The sequence below is a fragment of the Trichogramma pretiosum genome, unplaced genomic scaffold (genome assembly GCF_000599845.2).
Source record: "Trichogramma pretiosum strain Unisexual culture from Peru unplaced genomic scaffold, Tpre_2.0 scaffold31, whole genome shotgun sequence".
NCBI lineage: Eukaryota > Metazoa > Arthropoda > Insecta > Hymenoptera > Trichogrammatidae > Trichogramma > Trichogramma pretiosum.
The window spans coordinates 1,859,389-1,880,853 of NW_019641631.1; the positions used below are offsets into that span (position 1 = coordinate 1,859,389).

General features: G+C 41.6%; 1 protein-coding gene across 1 annotated transcript; it reads left to right on the plus strand.

The window, feature by feature from the left end:
* The first annotated feature begins 17,626 nt into the window (after positions 1-17,626).
* LOC106655977 (odorant receptor 4-like) lies at positions 17,627-19,259 on the plus strand. Its single transcript, XM_023459262.1, has 7 exons — positions 17,627-17,639; positions 17,701-17,970; positions 18,032-18,518; positions 18,580-18,679; positions 18,759-18,878; positions 18,936-19,091; positions 19,173-19,259. Exons 1-7 carry the CDS (start codon positions 17,627-17,629, stop codon positions 19,257-19,259), a joined length of 1,233 nt encoding a protein of 410 aa, XP_023315030.1.
* The last annotated feature ends 2,206 nt before the right edge of the window (positions 19,260-21,465 follow it).

Sequence of the window (21,465 nt, forward strand, 5' to 3'; positions counted from 1 at the left end):
GTATCGAAAGGCTAGCGGCAATGCTGCTACGGCTATCTGGACTCCCTCGTGTAGAGCTTGTTCGTGATTTCAAAGGTATACGTGTATATGGGCTTGCAAACTCTTTACCCATTCAACTACTGGACTTGCGATACTGAAATTCGCTGAAATTGGCTCGATTGATTTGTACTTTGCGCCTCTTCCTCGGTCTCGCGCTATGGAACCGCCGTCGAGGCCGCTGTCATCACGTGTTTACAGGTACCTCACCTACAAGCACCTTTCAGCCTGCTTAGCTCACACAAACTATAGTCGTAAAAGATCACGTTATCAAAAATCTTTTTTTGACTTTATATATAATATAAGCATTTTGCAGATTGAGAGTATTTTTGAAATACTTTTTCATTTTTAAAATTGTTTCGAAATTGCGATAGAAAAAGTTGTACCAAACAATGAAAAGGACATTTTTCATAAAAAATGTAAGTACAACTATCGCGATTATTTCTCGTTTGATTCTCTAATGCGAGGACATTTACGCACGAAAGGAATCTCAGCCGTTCCACCAGTTTACGATGATATTCAGCGGAGCAAAAGTCATCGTCTGTGAGTTATATTATTATAATGTGATACACGATTGTCAGCCGGAGGCACGAGCTCGCAGTGTAAATATATGTAACGTGCGGCGCTGCTCTGTGCCTCCAAAAGCAGACAAACATACGCAAACGCCGCCCGCAAAACGGTGACACAAAGGGTTCATTCGTGCGAAAACAAACCCCGCGCCGAAAATTCCCGCCGGCGAACGCTTACATGTGCTGCATACATATATACAGCAGCAGTGAGGTTGCCGCTGTAACCTCTCAAGCATTCAGCGAGAAGAGACACACATCGTAATATGTGCCGCCGCCGCCGCCACCACCGCCGCGAATATACGTGAGTGTGCAAACGACCGTACGACATAATAGTAGCAGTTCATATTCGCCCAGAGTATAATATTTGCATGGATACTCGAATATATTATGCCACTGTCCTGTGGCTGGGCGAATAAACGTAGAGAAACGTCTCCCCCTTGCGGCTTCTTCCAGCAGGTACGATCTTTAAAGCGGTAAAACTTTCAAATTCTTAGGATATGAGAGATTCAACATTTTTTCCTGGGACATATTTTCTGTGACATCTATTCATGGATTAAAGTGCAAATAATAATGGCGAAAGTATTTAATCTGCATTTATTGAGAAATCTGGGTCAGATTGACTTAATCGATTGCTAGCTGTGCAACAGTAACGTCCCTTAAAGCTGCAGGAAACATAAGACACATTGATCAAAGGACACTTATTAAATGAGAAATCTCCCATCTTCTGTACATCCGTATTTGAATATAAGACACTGTATCAACAGCAGGCCGTCTTATTGCAAAGTTTTGCCAAAGCCAAGACTGTTCATAATCCGAACAAACAAAATGAGCAAAGATGCCTCGAGGCTTATAGCTGTATATTTGCGCGAGAGTCTGTGCGCGTAACGACACAGTTTGAAACGAGATTATCAAGTGATTAAAAGAATTTGCCGCTGTTGCTGCTGCTGCAAAGCAATTTCGTCTATATACATACGCGTGCTATACTGTATGTATAAAAGAAGCTGCGCAGGTAGGTATAACGATAGGCGCACTCGGAATGCCTTCCTTCCTCGAGACTTTTTACTTCAAGACATAAAACGACCAAGTGCTACGTTATATAAGAACACGCGAGTTGAAACGCGAAAGACAGAGAAAAGGATGTTTGCGGAGGAGGTGGAGGTGCGCAGCAGCAGCAGTGGCAGCAGCAGAAGGATGAGAGCTGAAATTAGCCCCGGGAGGATCCTTTGTGTGTCGACTCAAGCCAATGGAAATGGCTCGCTCGCACACAGAGCCACGTCTCTCTTTCTCTCTCTCGCTCTGCACAACGCGAGCTTGCGCGCGCGCGTCTGGGCAAAGAACCGCGACGGATACATTTTTAATTACTTCAAATATCACTACTCCTCGGCACACTGCTGCAGTGCGCAGCTTTAAGATTTCCTTAATTAAATGTCATATTGAGCCTGCCGGCATTATTCATCTTGAGTGCGCGTGCTTGTATATATGTATGTATTTGCGAGCAAACCCGTAGCGGTAAATGCCTTCAACCCAACTATTCGCACTCTAGCTAGAATTTATTTGTTCCTGGAGAGCGGCGTACACATTCGTACACACACCCGAAACTTTTCATTTGAAAATGAAGAAGAGAGAAAAAAATGTTTAACTGTACACTTTGGCTTCGTTCTTACGAAATAATCGAGATATTTTTTGTAAAATACAATAATAACGAGACGAGGCAAAGAAGCCTGAGCAGCAGTTTGCTGGTGCACCGGTCGAGCGTATAATATTGCATTTTTGCCGGTTGCATTGAAAAATAATCACTGCCGTAAACAGTGATTTTCCGAGCAAAAGGCGAAACGAGTTAAACGCCGCGCAGAATCGATCGTTTCATACGAGGAATCGAGGAAGGGATTATGGTCTTTGAATTCATCGTTTTAATTAAATAGAAATGTATGGATAGGTGCATATGATCGTACGCGAATACACATACGTGCAGTATGGACGCGTGTGTATGTAGCTACACGAACAGAAACACATGACTCGCAAATCTTGCCAACACAATGAGACCAGGTTAGCTCGAGCTCCTAATAGAGATTTTACGCAGAGAGGCTGCATAAACATCGCTCTACCTACCTGTGTATTATGCGAGTGTGTGTGTGTGTGTGTGTACGTGTGTAGTTGTGCGCACAAGTGCAAAGCGACGAGCAACAACAACGACTACTCTCGACGACAACGAGAAGGCGACGACTATGTTGCTTCTATTGTGTTGCGCGGCGTGCCTCGACAACGAGCTTAAATCAGACACTCCGTATAAGCGCGCCGTCGACGACGACCGTATATAGGCACGGGGTATCGGCAAAAAGAACCCATTAGAGAATAAATTTATTTCTTTATAACGGATAATGCAATCGTAAAGTTCGATGCAAGTTTAGAACTTTTATATCGGTCGTTCGACTAAAGGAACCCGGAAGATACCTGCAAAAGGGCAGCTCTCACTACCACCGCTGCTGCTGCTGCTATGCTTTTGTCCTATGGGCAGGGATTATATCGTATAACGATCTAGCGACACATTGTGATACTCCATATAAGCAACGCTGCGCTGTACAATAGACTTGTTGGTTTAATACTGACTTCGCCCATTACTCTCGTACATTTAGCTGTCAACTTCGTGCTAAGGGCAAAATAGAGTCGCGCATTAGATCGAAAGACAATTATCTGGCGAAAAATTCATAAGTCAGTTACTTTTTACACTTGCAAAAAAAATTCATCTTTGACCATGAATTTTTTTTTCATAAACGAATACATATCAATCCCTTTTCTTAGTAGTACTAAAGTGATTTTCCAGTGCATTTTTTGATACATTTCAAGAACTTTACATCATTAACATTTTTTAGTAGCACAGCAAGTACATAAATTAGGTCTTCTCTAAAGATTCACCTGTAACCACTGGCCCCGAAACATTCTGCGATTTCCATCTCCCACTCAGCGTCAATTTTACCAATATGCACACATGTTTACAACTATACATGCGTGAAACACGCGAGAAGCGTATACGTGTTCGGCTGTAGCACGCATAATGTATTTTCAAAGCAGAACGCGGATTGGTATTAGAATGCTCATATTAAAATGAGGCTTCGGCATGGAACGAAGAAAACATAAACGCCTACGCAGAGCACTTGTAGCAACATTTCGCGTGGAGCTATTTTTGCATCGAGCTTACGGAGCGAAGGGCAAATTTGAATTGAACAGGAGGTGACCGTGGAACTTGTATACCCGAGGATACATATCTGACGATTTCTTTTGTATTGTCGAATATAACCGATGAAAAAGCTGAGATAGTATTTCGTCGCTAGAAAATTAGCATTATTTAATTCGATACTTGGGCAAAGTTCAAGCTTATGTTATTCTAGTCCTCCGAGAAAAACTTTACATAACGTTTCTGCGTATAAAGATATGATTGCTCACTATCACTTCCGACTGGTAAAATTAAAATATATATAATATGAAAACATGTAAAGCTCTTGAATTGTCAAAAGTTTTGTGATTAAATTCAATTGAAATTTTGTAATAATTTTTCATATTCAATTTTTAATTAGTAATAAGTATCAGTATATAGCGACAAAATAGATTGAATATATAAATTGTATGGATTCATATCTTAAAAGCTAATAATCAAGTTCGAGTTTGCCGGTAAAGTGAATCAACGATTAAGCTCAGGTTCAGATTGGGACTACTAGCAGGTTTCTCAAGGCGCGGTCTTTTTCCCTTTTTCTTTTCTCCGACGCGTTACACACTCGGTGCTATTCAGCGCATCGGGATTTTTAAGCGGCACGTGCTCACGTGTGTCCACGCCACGCCAGTCCATAGCCGTACTGTGCTGCAACGATACAGAGTTTATGTCGTTAAACAGATAAGCATCCAGGGCGAGCAGCGAGGCTCCTTTTCGCGCATATACGCGTACATCGCGCCGAGGTCTTAGAAAACTAATAGACGGCGTTAAGGTGTAGATATGCGTATACGCGCGCGGACTCGGGTATACAGAGTGAAATTGCCGGCCTCCTTTAGAGCTACTTTACGAGTAGTTGCAGCAGCGCCGAGAGCACGAGACATTGCTCGAATACTTATAGCCACCCGTTCAATCTTCCTGCGTGTATAGCAGCAGCAACAGCGCGCCAGCGGCTCGGTGCGCTGCAGAGATCCGCGTTAATGTCTCGGGGCTCGATGATTAACCTCGGACCATTTATTTATCAGCTAGGTTTGGCTTTGAAATGCGCATAAGCGTACGCTGTAGCTAACAACATTTTTTTTTTTTTAGCTACGCGAGGCAACGACTTTTAAAAGTATCGAGCGTACTGCGCACGACATGGGTAAATGGGATTTACAGGTGAAATTTAAAGCCTGTGATTGTCCTCGTTGAAGTAAACAAATGGAATGTGTCATTACTCACTTATAGCGAGAAATTAAGTTTTTTTATTGCCAGGAATATAAAATCAACTCTATTTCACTATAATTCATTTATTGAATAATAAAACCAACTACTCTGCAAATAAAATTATGGTCAAAAAACAGCAAATTGAATGCAGACGTGATATCGAGGCAGCTGTGGCTGCTTCATGTGTTCTCACGGACTAGTAAAATTTTACGCTCGTTACATCGGTTGAAACCGCGTGCGCGCGAGGGCATTTGACATGGGTCGCGGTGAGAAAACAATGCGCTCGTCTTGCATTCTAGAGGATCCGCGGTCGCTTTGATTCGCATTCGCTGCGAACACGCTCGCAACTAGTGTACCCTCGCGTAGCATTTCAACTATTTATACAAATTTTAAGCCCGGAAATATTTTCCCTGCGCTTGCGAGCTTTCTTTAAGCGTGTTGCGGATACGTGTGTACGCACGATGCAAACCATTGCCGCGTTTACCTTCTCGAACTATAAATTGTCGGAGATATAAATGCGACTCTGCACTGGATTACGAATCGTCAACGTACATTTGATTATTATAATGATGTAGGCTTGCGTTGTTAGAAAAATTTTTCAAATTATACGCATATTTTCAGCAAGTGAAGAAACTTTTGAGATTATTTTAATTGGAAATCGAATTCATTGAATAATATTCAATCTTTCATACGAACAATCTCATAAGCTCGTTGAAAGTGCGATCATACACCGAGCTTTGTAAACTCGATCAGAAAAATTATTTAATGACAGTATAAATTCAATTACTCACGAACAATCGAAAAAAAGAATAATATCTCGCGGTTCTAGACAGTATCTCGAGTCCAGATCTAAATAAAACGGTCGTAAACGACTTAATTGATGTGCGGAAATAATAAAAATGCGTCTGGCGTATTGGAAAAGCGAGCTCACATGCTGAAACTCGCATTAATCGCGTTGTGCATCTGAAAACTCATAAGTCCGCATCGCAACTTTAGCGCGCGCATACGAGCTTGTTGGAAGCAACAGCAGCAGCAGCAACAACATCCCAAGTGTTGCACGCGTGCGCGCGGTGAAAATAAAACGTCAGCATAGTCGCGTCCGCGAGTACACACATATCTGTATGGGTATAAAGAAGTTCGCGTCGTTAATTGGCTCGCACGCGCGCTGCGCATATGCACACGCATACACACACACACATTCGCATACATATACAGCAGATTTCTAATTCCTTGATGGACACGTAAAAGTTTTATCGATCGTCATGTATCGCACTGCAGCCATGGAGCAGCAGGAGCAGCAGGAGCAAGCGTGAACTCGGCAGAGCAGAAACGCACGCGCGCCCACGAGCACACCGGCCGACAAATGCGAACTTTCCCACATTACACGCGGACTCTCGATATGTAGAGCTTTATAGATATATATACGTGTAAGTGATACACAGACACGCGCTCGTGCTCGCGTATATATATGCGGAGTCTCGACTGTGCAGTCTGCACACGCTCGAGCCGCAGATTTGACGAATCGATGTGCGTGTTTTAATGCCCGGGCAATAAAAACGATTTTATCGATCATTTTTTCCACGAGAATCGACGGGGTAAAACGTCGAGCCAATCGAGCTGCTCGTATATAATTATTTATTGATTAATTAATATAAAGCACATGCCTTGGTGCAGCGCGCGCGAGCGAGAAATTAACATTCGATTTAATGCAACTGCTGCATTAATATATAAACACCGTTTCTAAATATTTACCGGACCACGTAAATCTGGCGTACACATCCATTCGACCGCACACGCGTGATGTACGCGCCAAAGACACAAAATTACCGCGTACATTTATTTTACGTAAATACTTGTGATACGGATATTATTCGTGGTGCGCGAATCCGCTCATCCACAAAATTAATATACAACTCGGCCACCCCCGAATTCACGCGCGAGTTCTGTATCAAGAGCAAACAGCGCGAATAAAAAAAATCGCCTGGATACAAACGTTATAACAACATGAAAATGAAAGAAAAAAACGTCGAGGCAAACAGAAAACCGTGCGCACACATGCTAACGCACAGAAAGGACAATTAACTCGCGCTTTTACATGCGTACGTAACGGCGAGCTCAATTATGCACGCCGAAAAGCTGCCTTCTTTTTTTTTTAAAGAATATAAATCCGAGCTAGATATTACACGCACACACAGACAGACACTCGCTGTATATTCGAGCGCTAGTAGGCAACAAGAAAACTAAACTGTGATTTCAGGAACAAACAAGCCGAATACCCGAGCTTCGTTTTTCACTGCCACTGGCTTAAAGTCTCTCTCTCTCGCCACGACCCCAGTACACATTATATTATATCCACATCCCTGCGCTCGGCAATGCCGTATACGCTGCTGCCTTGCTGCTTGTTGCGCGCAATGACATTCCGCGTTTGAACTTGTGTGTGCACAACCCACGCTCGGCGGATTATAAATTATTTAATCAAGCTCCGCGAATTCTCACCCCTCGAGCGCGCGCGCCCAGAGGCCCCCGCCCGCCCGACCTCGGCGCAACGCACGCAGCCTCTTGCCCCCAAGAATGATAGCGAGGAAACAAAAAGAAAATATTTACCCCATTATAAACGCAAAGATGCGCATTTCCGTGGGAGAGCGGGATAGCGGCGAGCCTAGCTACTTCGCTAGAGCTTGACTTTCAATTTTCTTGGCAGAGGTTCCACTTGACGAGAAAAAAGCGACTTTTTTTACAGATTTTTGCCAATTATCCGTATACGTGGGAAAAAAAATTCGCCTTGTTTGAACGTCATCACAAAATATCAAACCGGTTGAGTCTTAGTATCGCAATGAAAAATTAAACAGTGAACAAAATTGTGTTAAAATTTGAAAGAGTCAGAGTAATTTAAATTTCAATTGCATGTAAAAAGTGCAAAGTAAGAAAATAAATGTCAAGTAACAGCAGAAAGCAAATTAAGGGTGGGTATCATCCCACTTCAAAAAGGTATAAGAAAAGTAAGGGTGGTTCGTAAAAGTAATAAGAACGACCCGCATAGTTTTAACTTCTCTTTTATGATGGTATTTTCTCTTTCATGCATTTTTACGCTCAAATAATACAGCTTGACTATGTCAAGTATTAATAAATAAGAGAAAAAAAAATTACGTGGAGACACTATACGCTGAAAATGTTTAAATACGCAATTCATTTCTTAATTGCAAAAAATATTTGAATGCAAAGCATGTGAAATAATGTACTTGTAAAACGAAAATCCAAAAAATTAAGTTGTAAAATAGAAAAAAAACTGTGCCCATTATCATATGAAGCACATGATACTGTACAAGATGCATTCTCAAATTATTTATTTGGATACAAGCTCCAAAATGCAAATGACCTTCATCCTCATCCCGAGGACATCTATACATGCAATATTTAAATTTTGAAAATAAGCTACAGCTTTTTTCACTTCTAAGTTAATATTTTTACGACCTTGGGAGTTAGGTTCCAAGCCACTTGAAAATAAGAAAATAAACCTATTCATAACACCCTAATCATATAACTGGCAGAAAAAGCTCATCGGGTGTACATTGTTATACTACAGGCATTTTTACTTCGTACACAAAAAATGCCTCCAGTAAAGATAAATTTTCATCATACGTTACTTACATACGTTATTGTTACGTTTTCTAATCTTAAATATTGTTACATAAGTTTCTGGTGTCTAATTGACTGACAACGTGTTGTTTATTTGTATATTTTGCTTTTAAAGAGCCCGACGTAGATCATACCAATCAGTTATTATCAATTATTATATCTGTGGTGGAAAGGGAGAACCGACCAACTCCATTTTTCATGTTTTCGAGAAAAACGTGTTTGAAGTTGCGTATGAATTCGTAGCTAGACGCGGGTGGCTAGAAGTCTGTAAGTATGGTATTTTAACATACTATGAGGTATCTTTTGGGCCATGTATCTATGAAATTGAAAGGTGCACTAGAGCGTGAGCACGAAGCAAAAAGTATGGACTTGGTCGGTTTGTTCAGGAAACGTTTGTGCGACCAAGTCCACTGGTCGCGGCAACTGATGACTTCAAAATGAATATTTCTCCATAGTTTTGTATTGATTACGTGTTATTCATATTCTGACTTGAAAAAATAACTCTTAATCAATACGATTGTGTCGAGTGGAGAATCGAGACGCCGCACATCACTAGGCCGCGACGCGCCTCGGAGTGAGCCAATTGTCGCACTGCGATAGGCCGGTATAGCATCCAATGACGCGAAAATTATACTTACACGTCCTCCTAATATCATTTTCTATTATTTTAAACAAAAGTATATTCGATTACACGTTGTGGGTTTCGTTCGAGGTGGACTTGGTCGGTTTGACCGGTCATTGTTTCTCATGAAATGGACTTGGTCGGTTTGGCATAGTTCTGTACCAAGCGATTAAAGCGATTTTCGGCCATTCAGACACTTGCACATCAAAGTTGACACTAAATGTACATGTTTAACGTCAATTTCGAAAAAAATTGAGTTGGTCGGTTCTCCCTTTCCACCACAGACATAATCTTTTCTAGTTCAAATCAAAATGTCTAATTAATCGTTGGATTGAGTAATCATAATATTTCTCGTTCATTTAAAAAACTTATTTTAGCCGAGTAAATGTATTTCGAATCCAATCTACGGACCAAGAGGTTGTATGAAAAGACACGCGCACCGCGTACTCGAGTGCAATAGACACGCGGTCAATTGAAGACCGCGCGCAAGTTGGCAATGACGAAAGGAAGCGATAATAAAAGCGGAGCGAGCGTCGAAAGTAGCAGCGCACCCAAGTAAGAGGCTACAAAGAGCAGCGAGAGCCTAACAAACGTCAAAAAGTCCAAGATCTACGCGCTTAAAGAGAGAGTGGGTGGAGGTCGGGGCTTTCTTCTTCCTCGCAATTTCCTGAAACTGCGCGACTGTATTATATATACATGAAAACGAGTCGGTGCGCGTAATCGCATCTCCGCCGCTGCCTAAAGTGCGTACATATACGTATGCGCGTGTGTGCATAATAGTCGTCTCATCATCAAAAAGGCCCCCAAGAGTAAGAGTAGACACCGGGTTGTGCGCTGCCCTATACGCAAAAAGCCAGACCATATACGAAGGAAGAAAGAAGTAGCGACTACTGCACTACACGCGTACACGCGAACACTCAATTCAAATGGCAAGTCTCGTGCGAGTGCACGTATACGCACAGAGAAAAAGTAGCAACATCCACCGGTGGACCATTGCTACACTTGGCACTCGTATACAGAAGGAGAAAAAAAATAGAGAGAGAGAGAAGAGAGCGCAAAATTGCCTCCGATAAAAATGTTAGAGCCCGTGCGCTCGCTCGTGTTTTCTTCAAGCCGCCACGATATGTGGCTCGTACACCTTATACCATACATACAACAAACACGCGCACATACATGTAGCGGATCGCAGTACGTACAAAAGAAAGAGAGAAAGGGGGGCGACAAGCACACACATATTACATGTATATGCAAAAGTGAGTCGCGCGCTCGCTCGCTCGCATAAAAATAATAAAAAAAAATAAAACAGGAGGAAGATGCTACTGTTGCTCCCGTACACATTCGATCGCTCTCACTGATAAGTGAAAAAGAAGATCTGCCAGCAGGCACGCATATACGTAACGTATATATGTGTGTGCACGGTAGCCTATAGCTGTATCGTTGTCATTTGTATATCTCTCTGCGGGGGCGCCCTGTCCGTCCATCTGTGTATGTCCATGTATGCGTGTGTGCACGTATCGCGTATATAAGCCGCGCGCACGTGTGTGATTTGCAGCTTGCGCGTCTATACGACAATGCAAAGCGAGCCGAAAGAGACTCTGCGCAGACCTGGCCCGGATCGGCGGTAGCAGCCCTTTTTTACATACAAAGTCGCTTTTGTATTACGAGGTGGATGATAGCTGCCGCGCGTGGGACGTGTGAATATGCGTAGAGACGCGCGTCGAGAGCGATAATGCCTAGTACAACAGCAGCAGCAGCGCTGGACTTTGAATGAATGATGCGCCTTGACGCAACCTTAGGTTTTTTTTTTCCATGCGCGTTCACTCTTTTGCAAATCATTCGTGGAAATCAAACTTTGAAGAGGGTGAGAGCTATGACGAAAACGTGTTGCTGCACCATATAGAACGCCTAGTGCTCGCTTATATATGCATAGAACAAATTGCGGTTGCAGGCAGCTGCTTTCTATAGCGCTCGAGCTCGAATGGCAATCGTAGAGTACCGAGTGTATCCGCTTTGCGCCAAGCTAATAAACTCATCCGACGTATCCGACGTTGAATTAAAAATGTACACGATACGCGTCAGATTCATTCTTGGCCAACGTATATATACGATTGTAATATATATGGATATCAAAATAAAAAAATGAAATAAATATCATTCGAGCACATCAGCAATATAATACGGAGAAGGTGAAAATGAAAGAAATAAAATTAAAGAGAAACACGCGGAATATCCGAAGAAAAAGACTCCTCGGCGCGTCGATATGCAGCACGACTCTGCGCGGCTCCAATTGCCACGCCTCCGCAAATAAATATCGAGATGGCAAGAGAGAGAACGAGCGAGAGAGAGAGAGACCGCTATGCATGCATCGCGCTGCAAATTCATAATTTCTTGGCGTAATAACTTTTGTCACAATCCCTTATTCAATCTGCAAATGTATAAGCCGCTCGACGGCGCCTGCTGCTGCTGCTGCTGCAGCCGCTATCCTTCACAGCACAGAGACGCAAAACCAACAATTTGAGAGGTCGCGCTTTTATACCACCTGATAATCTCTCGGATACTCGGGCTTATTTTTTTCCCCTCTTCTCTCGCCTTCTTCGTCTTCTTCGTTGCCCGTACGTTTTGACAATGAGCTTATGCGGGGTATATATTATACGGCAATTGAACACAGTCGATATATACGTCATTCGGCTCTCGGCCCCTTGACCCCGTTAATTGTCATATCGTATCGCGCGCAACTTTTCTGTAGCTTTTCTCCTCTCGCATGTGTGAGTATGTGTATGTCTATACATGTATACCGCTGCAATATACGTACGTACATATACAGGCAAAGAAAAAGAAGAAGACGAAGGAGAAGAATAAGGCGCGAGAGAAAAAGGTAGAGTATAGAAGTAGGCGTGGGTGGATCTTGATGATTTACGAGGACTGCGTTCGCAGAGAGTCAGAGGCCTGGACTCCGCAGAGAGTAGACGCTTCGCTGATAGCGTCAGAGCCACATAAGTCATCGACGACTACCTAGGGCCAGCTCTTCTCTCTCTCTTTCTCTTTCTCTATACACTTTCGCGCGCGCATTTCTATACTTTCTGTGTGTGTGCGAGTGTCTCGAGAGCTTCTCTCTCTCTCGCTCTTTTTCTCAAGATGAGTCCGAGTACGCTCGCGCGTTGTCGAACTATTCTTAATCATCTTTCGGACCACGTGGCTATTATCGGGCGACTATATCGGCCCAATTATAACGAGTCCCTGGCAAATTTTAACCCGAGACCGCACAGTCCAAGGAATTATAATGGCTTGTTAAGCCGCGACAACGACTAAAATCGATGCGGGGTGATTTTCTAAATTATATAAATAGCCCGTGCGTAAAAAGGAATACGAGCGCTTTGATTTATGAAAGCAAATAGTTGGATCGGAGCTTAGGGACGTGTGCGAGCCCGCGTACGCATTTATGAACTCGTAACACGCCTATGTGTGTGTGTAAGCTCCAAGACGACCCTGATCTTGAACGAGATGATGTTTAATTATCGTCAGGTTCGATTATGCGCCGCGCATTATATAGTTTTATGTTTTTTTTCCTATATCGTACCAATGCTTCTAGGCTATTATCGGGTTTAAATGAATTATAATTACTTGGCGCTTTTCTTAAACATTTAATTATCGATGCGAGTTTTGTTTTGCAAAATTACGACAGTTTAAGTGTCGGATATGAAAATATGGTAGATCGAGGACATGCAATTATCAAACTTAAACTCTGTCATAATTTGACCAAGATGTGATGAATAATTTTTTCTGATCCGAAAGTCCTAGCGCGTGAAGAAAAACGGCATCATTGCATTGTATTATGTTTATGCACTTGCCTAGTGCAAGTTGAAAGCAGCGCGATGTATTCAGACGACGTCCCATAATTAAACTTCATTTGCTACGTTCCTGTATGCACTTCTTTCATAAGCTGTATAGCATGGCTACTGCGCGTGCACGAGTACAGCACGGCAGGCGGTGTGTCACGGTTTCGCGCACAATCTCGGCAATACGTTGCATTTTTATGATGGCCGATGGCCACGGAGTATACGAGTCCTGTCCTCCTTAACGCAACACAACAGTCCCTCCTTGGCAGCGTCGAGTCTGTGTAATTGTCCTGGTCGAGGCTTTCCACACACACACAAGTACGCGCTGCTCTTGTGTCGGTGTGCGCATTATGTCGAAAAACGGTATAGCGATGCCGTTTTATCGCGCGTATCCGAAAAAAAAGAAGGAGGAGCATAAAAAAATGAGCAGCGCCACAGCGAGTCAGGCGGCGTCGCTCGCGTTGCTTATTTCCTATTATATTAATCATTGCGATGCGTGCACAAGTGCGCACATAGGCAGCACAGGTAGTAGGCAGCAGAGCCGCCGCGGCGCAGTGCAAGCCCACTGAGCACGATAATACGCAAGAGCGCGGAAAATGTAGCCACTGCGATGTATTAATAATAACGTATAGCCGTGCGCGACCACTCGCAGCTATCTATATTGCGCATAGACAGATATGCGTACATGGGGATGTATGCGTGTGTGTGTGTGTGTGAGTGCACTGCGCAGGCCGAGCTCTTGCACAGGCGCATTATGCGATTTTTCTTTCCTGGAAAAAGTCGCGCTCGTGTGCCGTTGCAAATTGCTCCGCGAGAGTTAGGCGTGCGTCCGCGTTGTTAATAATATATAGCTTCGTTAATTCCGCGCGAGCTTGCTACAGTGTGTGTGTGTGTGTGCGCGCAGCGCTGTATTTTTTTTCTTCTTCTTTTTTTTTTGTAACTAGTCTCGATACTTTGGCCGCGACTCAGTCGAGTGCTCGCGCGCGCTGCACGCCTCGTGTGCATCGTTATGTATTCGCGGCTCTCTTGCCGATCGCGAGAGACACGAACAAAGTGTGTATAAATGTACACGATGGCCGTAATGAATGGAGAAAATGCTGGTCGTTGAACTACTTTATTACACGATCGCTGCGTCTGTGATGTTTTGCCGTTTTATGCCATTGTTCGCGGTGTTTGCCATCGATTTCGTCGTTGTAACGCGCGTGCGGCGGCTTCGAAACTCATTATACGCTCGCATCATCGTCCTTCACTTGCCTACGGAAAATAAATTTGTATAAAGTTTTAGTAAAAATTCATACATAATCTCTGGTAGAAATACGCAATTATAATACTGGCCTAATGACCAAAACGTGACTTTAACCGTTTCAAAAAATTTAGGCCAGTTTTGATAACTTCAAGTCTCCACCACTAGATGGCAAGTGCCTCTATTTGCAAATCCACAAGGGGAAAAGTATAAGTAAGTGTATAAATAAGTATAAGGTAAGTCGCATGCTGAAATCATGCATTACGATTTATCCTCTTTTCTGCAGTAATTTTGATATTTCGATTTATCGCTGACTCATAAAATCACAAATAAATCAGTTTCTTCCGGTACAATTTTGATCAAGTATAAGTTCAAAATCTCTATGATCACGTACTAGAAAAAACAGCAGTAGCCATCGCCCTCGGATACCCCGTTGTATCACAGACGCGCTAGCAAGCACGAGCTACGTATGGCCAAGCATGCGACAATATAGAGGGTAACTATAGTGCGTCCTTCGTTTATAAACCTCTAATTTTCTCAGACAACCGCAAAACCGCAATAATAATAAGGGCTACGCTCGCTAGATGTTGCATGGGTCTGCTAAGGCATTAATAATGCGCCATCTATCTAGCAGCTATTCTTTCTGTCTCGCTCTCTTTTTCTCTATCGCGACGCAACAGCGCCAGTGATTATGAGAAATATAAATCTTCGGAAGCTCGCCGAAACTGTGCATTTAGTCCGGATTCGAATATCGCTATAATTAGACGTTGCCATTTGATATGGGTAACTCTCTCTAAAATTCCCGCAACTTGCTAGCTTTTAAAATATCCTTATAAGTCTATTATGTAAGTTTTTGGTTCTCAATAAAAATGTCGAATCGGAAATAAACAGATTTTTACAAAATCTATAACGCATCAATTTATTTACAATCCTCATTTAACCAATAAAAAAAATCTGTTCTGGACGAAATGTTTGATATTAATGATAGGCTAATGACCAAAAACTGACTACTTAAAATGATATAAAATACAGTAGCTTTACTTGGATTGTTTTTGGCAATTTTTCAATAATAATTATATTAAAAATATTAATGGCCATATTTATTGAAAATATTTTGAAATGTCCTGAAAATGATAACTTAACTATTTTCAAAAAGGTCGACCAGTTTTCAACTACTTTAAATACGATGATACCAGTTGAAGCCTTCGCCACTAGATGGCGAGTTCTTTTATTCCAGTAAATCTGCAAGTGGTAAAGTAAAAATGATAGTTTAAATATAAGTGAAGATACTTGTTTGAATATCTTTTTGATCGATTTTTAAACGTCTGACTATTTTTCCGAAACCATGTAGTCCTACTCGCTAATATAAAACTAACTAATTTTTGTCTCGAGCGTCGATTTATTAGTGAGATATTTCCGCTGCATGATGTTAATAAGGTAATGAATCCTTTATTAACTAACAAAGTATATTTACGTGTAGCGAAGACAGTATAATGCGAGTAATCCAGAGAGTCTTTTTGTCAATACTACCAAGACATTGTTTTTTCATTCATTAATTCTCCCCTTCGAATCTCGGTGTAAGCACGCGGTGAAAAGTGATTTTACAAAACAACTTATAAAGTAGGAGAGAATATAAGGAAGACAGAGTCCACGGCAGCAGTATCAGCTCGGAGTAAAAAAAAATCACCTCACTCGGCTTGGGTCTTTCGAAAGCAGTATCGAAAGTCGTTTCTACCCCTGGCGTCGTCGCTCTGCGGACCCGTTTGCGTTTTATTTCCCATTAAAGCGACAAGTTTAATATCTCGCCGGGTATCAAAGCGGGGAAAAGACGAGTTAACTCTCTTTCTCTCACCGGCGCGCGAGGTAAGAAAAAAAGCAGAAGCGTAAAAAGGAAACAAAGGCGCAAAATTGAAGAGCGACCTCGCGCGCGAGCGAACCGAGGGTGCACAGCTAGCTACAACAGAGCCTCGCTAAAACTTTAATACAATTTCATTTGAGCATTGGCAGCGCGCGTACACCTACTACCCAAACGACCGGTGGCTTCTGGTGTAAGCTGACAAACTCTCGCGCTTGCTTTTTCACGAGCATATTTTTGCGCGCATGCCGTTGCAGCCACTCGGTAAGTTGGATTTTCTTTTTTCGCTCTTTTTCGCGTATCGAGCGAGGATTGCCGCGGGACTGCGTTCGAGCAAAGAGCCAACGAATGAAATATGCACGCTCGATCGCCGAATATGCGCTCGATTAATCGAATATGAGTCATAAAGCTGTACGCCGTGCTCAACAGTTCCATCGAGGTCGTAACACAGAAGTTGGCAAAAAAAAGGCACTTTCGCAGAAATGCCACTCTTTGTCCTCTCTCTAGAGAAACAAGAGATTCAATTTCGTTCTCTTCCTCTCTCGGCCTCTTTTCTCTTTTTCCATGCCGAGTACGTACGTACGGGCTGGCGCGTCGAGACAGTTTCTGCGCATTTTCTGAATAATGCAGCAGCACATTGCAGTTTCAGCAGTCGCGCATACGCGCTCTCTACGTGCAGAGATGTGTGGGTGGGTGGGTGCGCGCGCGCTCGGCGTTTCCCGAAGGAAATTAGGAAACGCGCGCGGAGCAAACATCGCTCGCGCGTACAAAACGAAAAGGCGAGTGGCGTGCTTATACGTACGTATACACACCTCGGAAGCCCCTTTATACATAGTGCATGCATACCCACCCGTACACATATATACTCGTACGTACTTTTCGCATGCATCGAGCTGCCAAGTCATAAGCGTATATAATATTTACGGAATAATACAGCGACGTCGAGATGCGTCTCTCTCTCTCTCTCTCTCTCTCTTTCTCCTACATTGCGTTTTGACGATGCATTTTTTTTCCTTCCACAAACGCTCCATTAGCAGATTTCATTTTTTTTTACAATAAAAAGGCGACGTGGCATACGTATCATAATTCTTAATGCACATAGTGTATACTTGCAAGTTTCATCGAAAATGAACCAGCAATTGGAAAAAAAACTTTATGTGAGTAGCCTGTATTTTATTCACGCACGAATAGAATTAATGCGGTTCAAAGTGTCAAAGAACCTTGCGTTAATGCGTACTTATTAACTTGACACGTGCCATCTAAAGACATGTCGTTTATTAAAAAATCAATACGCAAAAAATTCCACTAGCTACTTCAATGTGCAACAACTTCAACTAGCTACTTTACTCGATCGACGAAACATATGTGAAGTAAAGGTAGATCAAGCGTGACAACTTCGATGCATTCAATCCAGAAAAATCATGTCGAGAACAGGTGAGACATTTTTCAGCAAGTACTTTGACAAATTTTCATTCTATTTATTTTTCAAAATAAGGATTCGAAGAATGTGCCGGAGTGACTCAATGGTGTTTGACTTCTATTGGTTACTGGCCTGTAATCCACGGAAAACGTCATTGGTTTTTCCAAATTTTACTTCCCATTGTGACTCCTACGGCAATGATTCTGTTTGTAATTGTCCCTCAAACTGAAAATATTTACCGATTTAGGAATGACTTTAGCATTGTAATGGACACTTTGGCTGTAGCAGTTGTTGGCTGTGTTCTTTGCTTGTGGAAATTCTTGGGTTTACACTCAAATCAGAAAGGTAAGAAAATCATGATATCAACTTTGAAATAATTAAAATATCTATAGAAAATTTTTTACAGATCTGCAGATTATAATCGAAAACATCGAATTAGATTGGAAAACAGCTAATGAACACGAACAGATAATCATGTGGAAAAATGCTAAAAAGAGTAGAATCGTAACTACAATTATTCTCTCTTCTACAATTGCAAACGTATCAAATTTGCTCATGGGTGTCATCATGGGCTGTTACTATGCGGAAGCTAATAGAGTCGGAAACGGAAATATCGAGAGACCTTACTACGTTTTGTCTCATTTTGATTTTGATGCCCAAAAGAGTCCTATATATGAACTCATAGTAATCGGACAATTTTTGGGCTGTTTCTTCGCATCTCTTATACACACGGGCTATGACGGTTTGTTTGTCTTTACTATTTTACATTTTAGTGGACAACTACATAATCTAAGATTTAGCGTCGAAAATGTTGCCAAAGATTGTTTAAGAAAAAAATGTACTTTAAAAAGTCTGTTACGGCCTTTGATCCGTGCTCATCAACGTCTTGACAAGTAATTTTACATTAATTTTATTTTAATTTACCAAATTTGCAATTAGTTAAATTATTTTCAGTTTTGTTATGATAATCGAAAAAAGTTTCAATCAACTTTTCCTTGGACAGATTTTAACTTCATCGTTTCTCATATGTTTGCAGGGATATAGATTCATATTGGTGCGTGAATGATTCTCTATAATTTTTCATTCTAAAACCTCATCCATAAAGTATGAAATCTTAACATTTTTAATTTTAGTTATTATCAGAAGTGAAAACGGAAGTTGTACCTGAAATAAGTTTCCTTATTTCGTACTTTCTGAGCATTATATTGAGTATATTCATGTACTGTTACATGGCTGAGCAATTACGAATCCAGGTACTAAAGAGTCATTAATACAATCGGACCTCGTACATTATTTTTTTATATTTTAAGAATGATGAACTGTTCAAATCAATATTTAAAATGGAATGGTACGAATTACTGTGTAAGGAGACAAAATTATTAATTACTTTCATGAGTCAATCAAAGTCTGCTACTCGCATTACAATAGGAAAATTTGCAGAATTTTCATTAGAATTTTTTTGTAAGGTAGGTTTGTTTATTCTGATTACTGAAGAGAAAAACTTTCCAACTATCTCAACATACATGTATTTCATAATTTTATTTCAGATCCTAAAAAATGTGGCTGGTTATATTTCGATGTTATTGGCTTTGAGAGATAGATTTGTACATACTGATCTTATTTTAGTGGAATAAATTATTTATCAAATAACTTTGGAATGAAAAACAACTCCATTAAAGAATCCAATAAAAAATCTCCATCTAATATCATTAAACATAAATATGGAAAACGCAATTTTTCAAAGAAATTTAAAGCATCTATAATTGAGAAAAATAAAAAAAATCAACATCCTCGTATTGTATTTACAACAAACTTTGCTCGCGTATGAATTCGCAAAAGTGCCATACAAGTAAGTATAAAAGAGCCAAATCAGATGCAATGTCACTATGGGCATTTCCTTGGCACTTTTAGCCAGTCTTGGTTGTTTTGCACTGGCCACAGTCTCTAACTAATCTGATGTTGCTTCCGCGAAGTGATTTGTCGTAGTCGGTCGCGAGTGACGTGAAGTTCTCTTTCTCTTTCTCGCGTCCCTTCATTCAGCCCGCTACTACAACTACTACTGTTGCGCTGCTGCGGATGATGCTGCCGCTGCTGCTGGCACAGCTCTTGTTACGTAAAATCGCGGTAGACATCGTTTGCATACATAAAACCTGATATGGCACGGGTTGGTTGGCGAGCTCAAATGTATATATATCTATCCACGAGCGGGCGTGCAACAACTTCGAGAAGGGCATATCAATTTTTTAACGGTAGATAAGATTGTGTGTACGCATTTGTATGTTTGTACGGCGCGAGAGAGCAGGTATATCATATGCGCACACAGCGAGCGAGCTATAGGTTGGTAGGTAAAAGCGCATCCGAGTGCTAAGAAATCGATTCCGCGAAAGACACGGAGCGCGACGAGTTTGCGCGGGAGCAAAATACACGTGCACACACATACACACACAAGGGTAAATACATACAATGAAAAAGATCGTGCTCTGTGGTCGCGCGCGCGCAGCACCTTCGAGACTTGCATTAATAACAACAGCCTGCCGCGAGCTTTTATGCCAGGCCAGGTTCTCGCCTTCTTCGAACGATGTTTGGATATGATGCGTGGTATTATTGTGCACATACGTATAAATATATAACGTCCCTCGAGTCGCCACGTCTCGCGGTGATGCCCTGCTCGAGACAAGATTTTATAATCTATGTATCCTCTCTCGGTTCAAGGACTTATCGCACTTACGATTTTGCGTATTGTGTTGCAACTAGTAGACAACAAAAGAGGAGTGAAATCTTCCTGAGCACTTGAAAATTTTAGCAAAGAAATTATGGAAAATCTGTATTTTTTTATTACATTCATAATTATCGATTATTCAAAATCAATAAGTTCAACATTTTCTTTCAAAAATCTTGCCAATTAAACTATTACACTCGAGTAAAATATGAGTGTTGATATTACTTTGCTGAATAGCATGCATAACTTTCAAGTAATTAAATAATTAAGCGAGCTTGCAAAAGCTTAAAATATTTTAAATAACTTGCGAAAAGCATCGAATACTCTCAACAAGGTGTAAAACCCGTTCAGCATATAGTTTTAAATTCACGGCACTATAAAAGCGACAAATCACGTGTCACCGCCGGCAATACGTGGGAGTGACTATGCCTCCCGAGTCGTGGGCGAGCAAGTGGGATGACAAATGCGACATTGCCAATCGCGACGTTCGCATTGGCCCAGAGAAATTTTAATAAGCCGAGCCACGGATAGGCCATGGCAGTACGCATGTCTGTGTCGCGGCCGATGTCACCGCGTATAACGTTCCGGTGACACGGAGGTCGCCTGGGCGCCGTGCCTGCCTCTGGCCTCCCGTCGGGAGGACTACGTGCTGATACGATAGCTGCACGCATGCGCTTTTATAAAAAACTTCAGAGCGACGCAGCGAGTCGAGGATACGACTTCACTGTAGTTTTCGATCAGGATTAATTTACCAGTTGGAAAAGTTCTCAAGTAATTTCAATCCAGGGCCAGAAATACATTTTTGATATTTCGATTTTCTCAACTGTTTCCGAAATGGAGTTTTTTAAAATAATTTTTCTTTCTACACGTTGAAACTAAAAACTAATGGCAAAATTCATTTATTTATTTATAGCAAATTGGGAACGATTTTTATAAAAAAAAATGCAATACCCATCGAGCTATCATTTTATTCTCTTCGTCCTCTCGCAGCTTCCCTTGCAAAAAATAGATATACCTATAGCTTTCGCGTATACCAATTACAGGAGTGAAAGATGCGAATTCCCGGGAAAAGTTATCTATAACTCGACGCCAGTACGTTAGCAGCACTGTGCAGATAAATA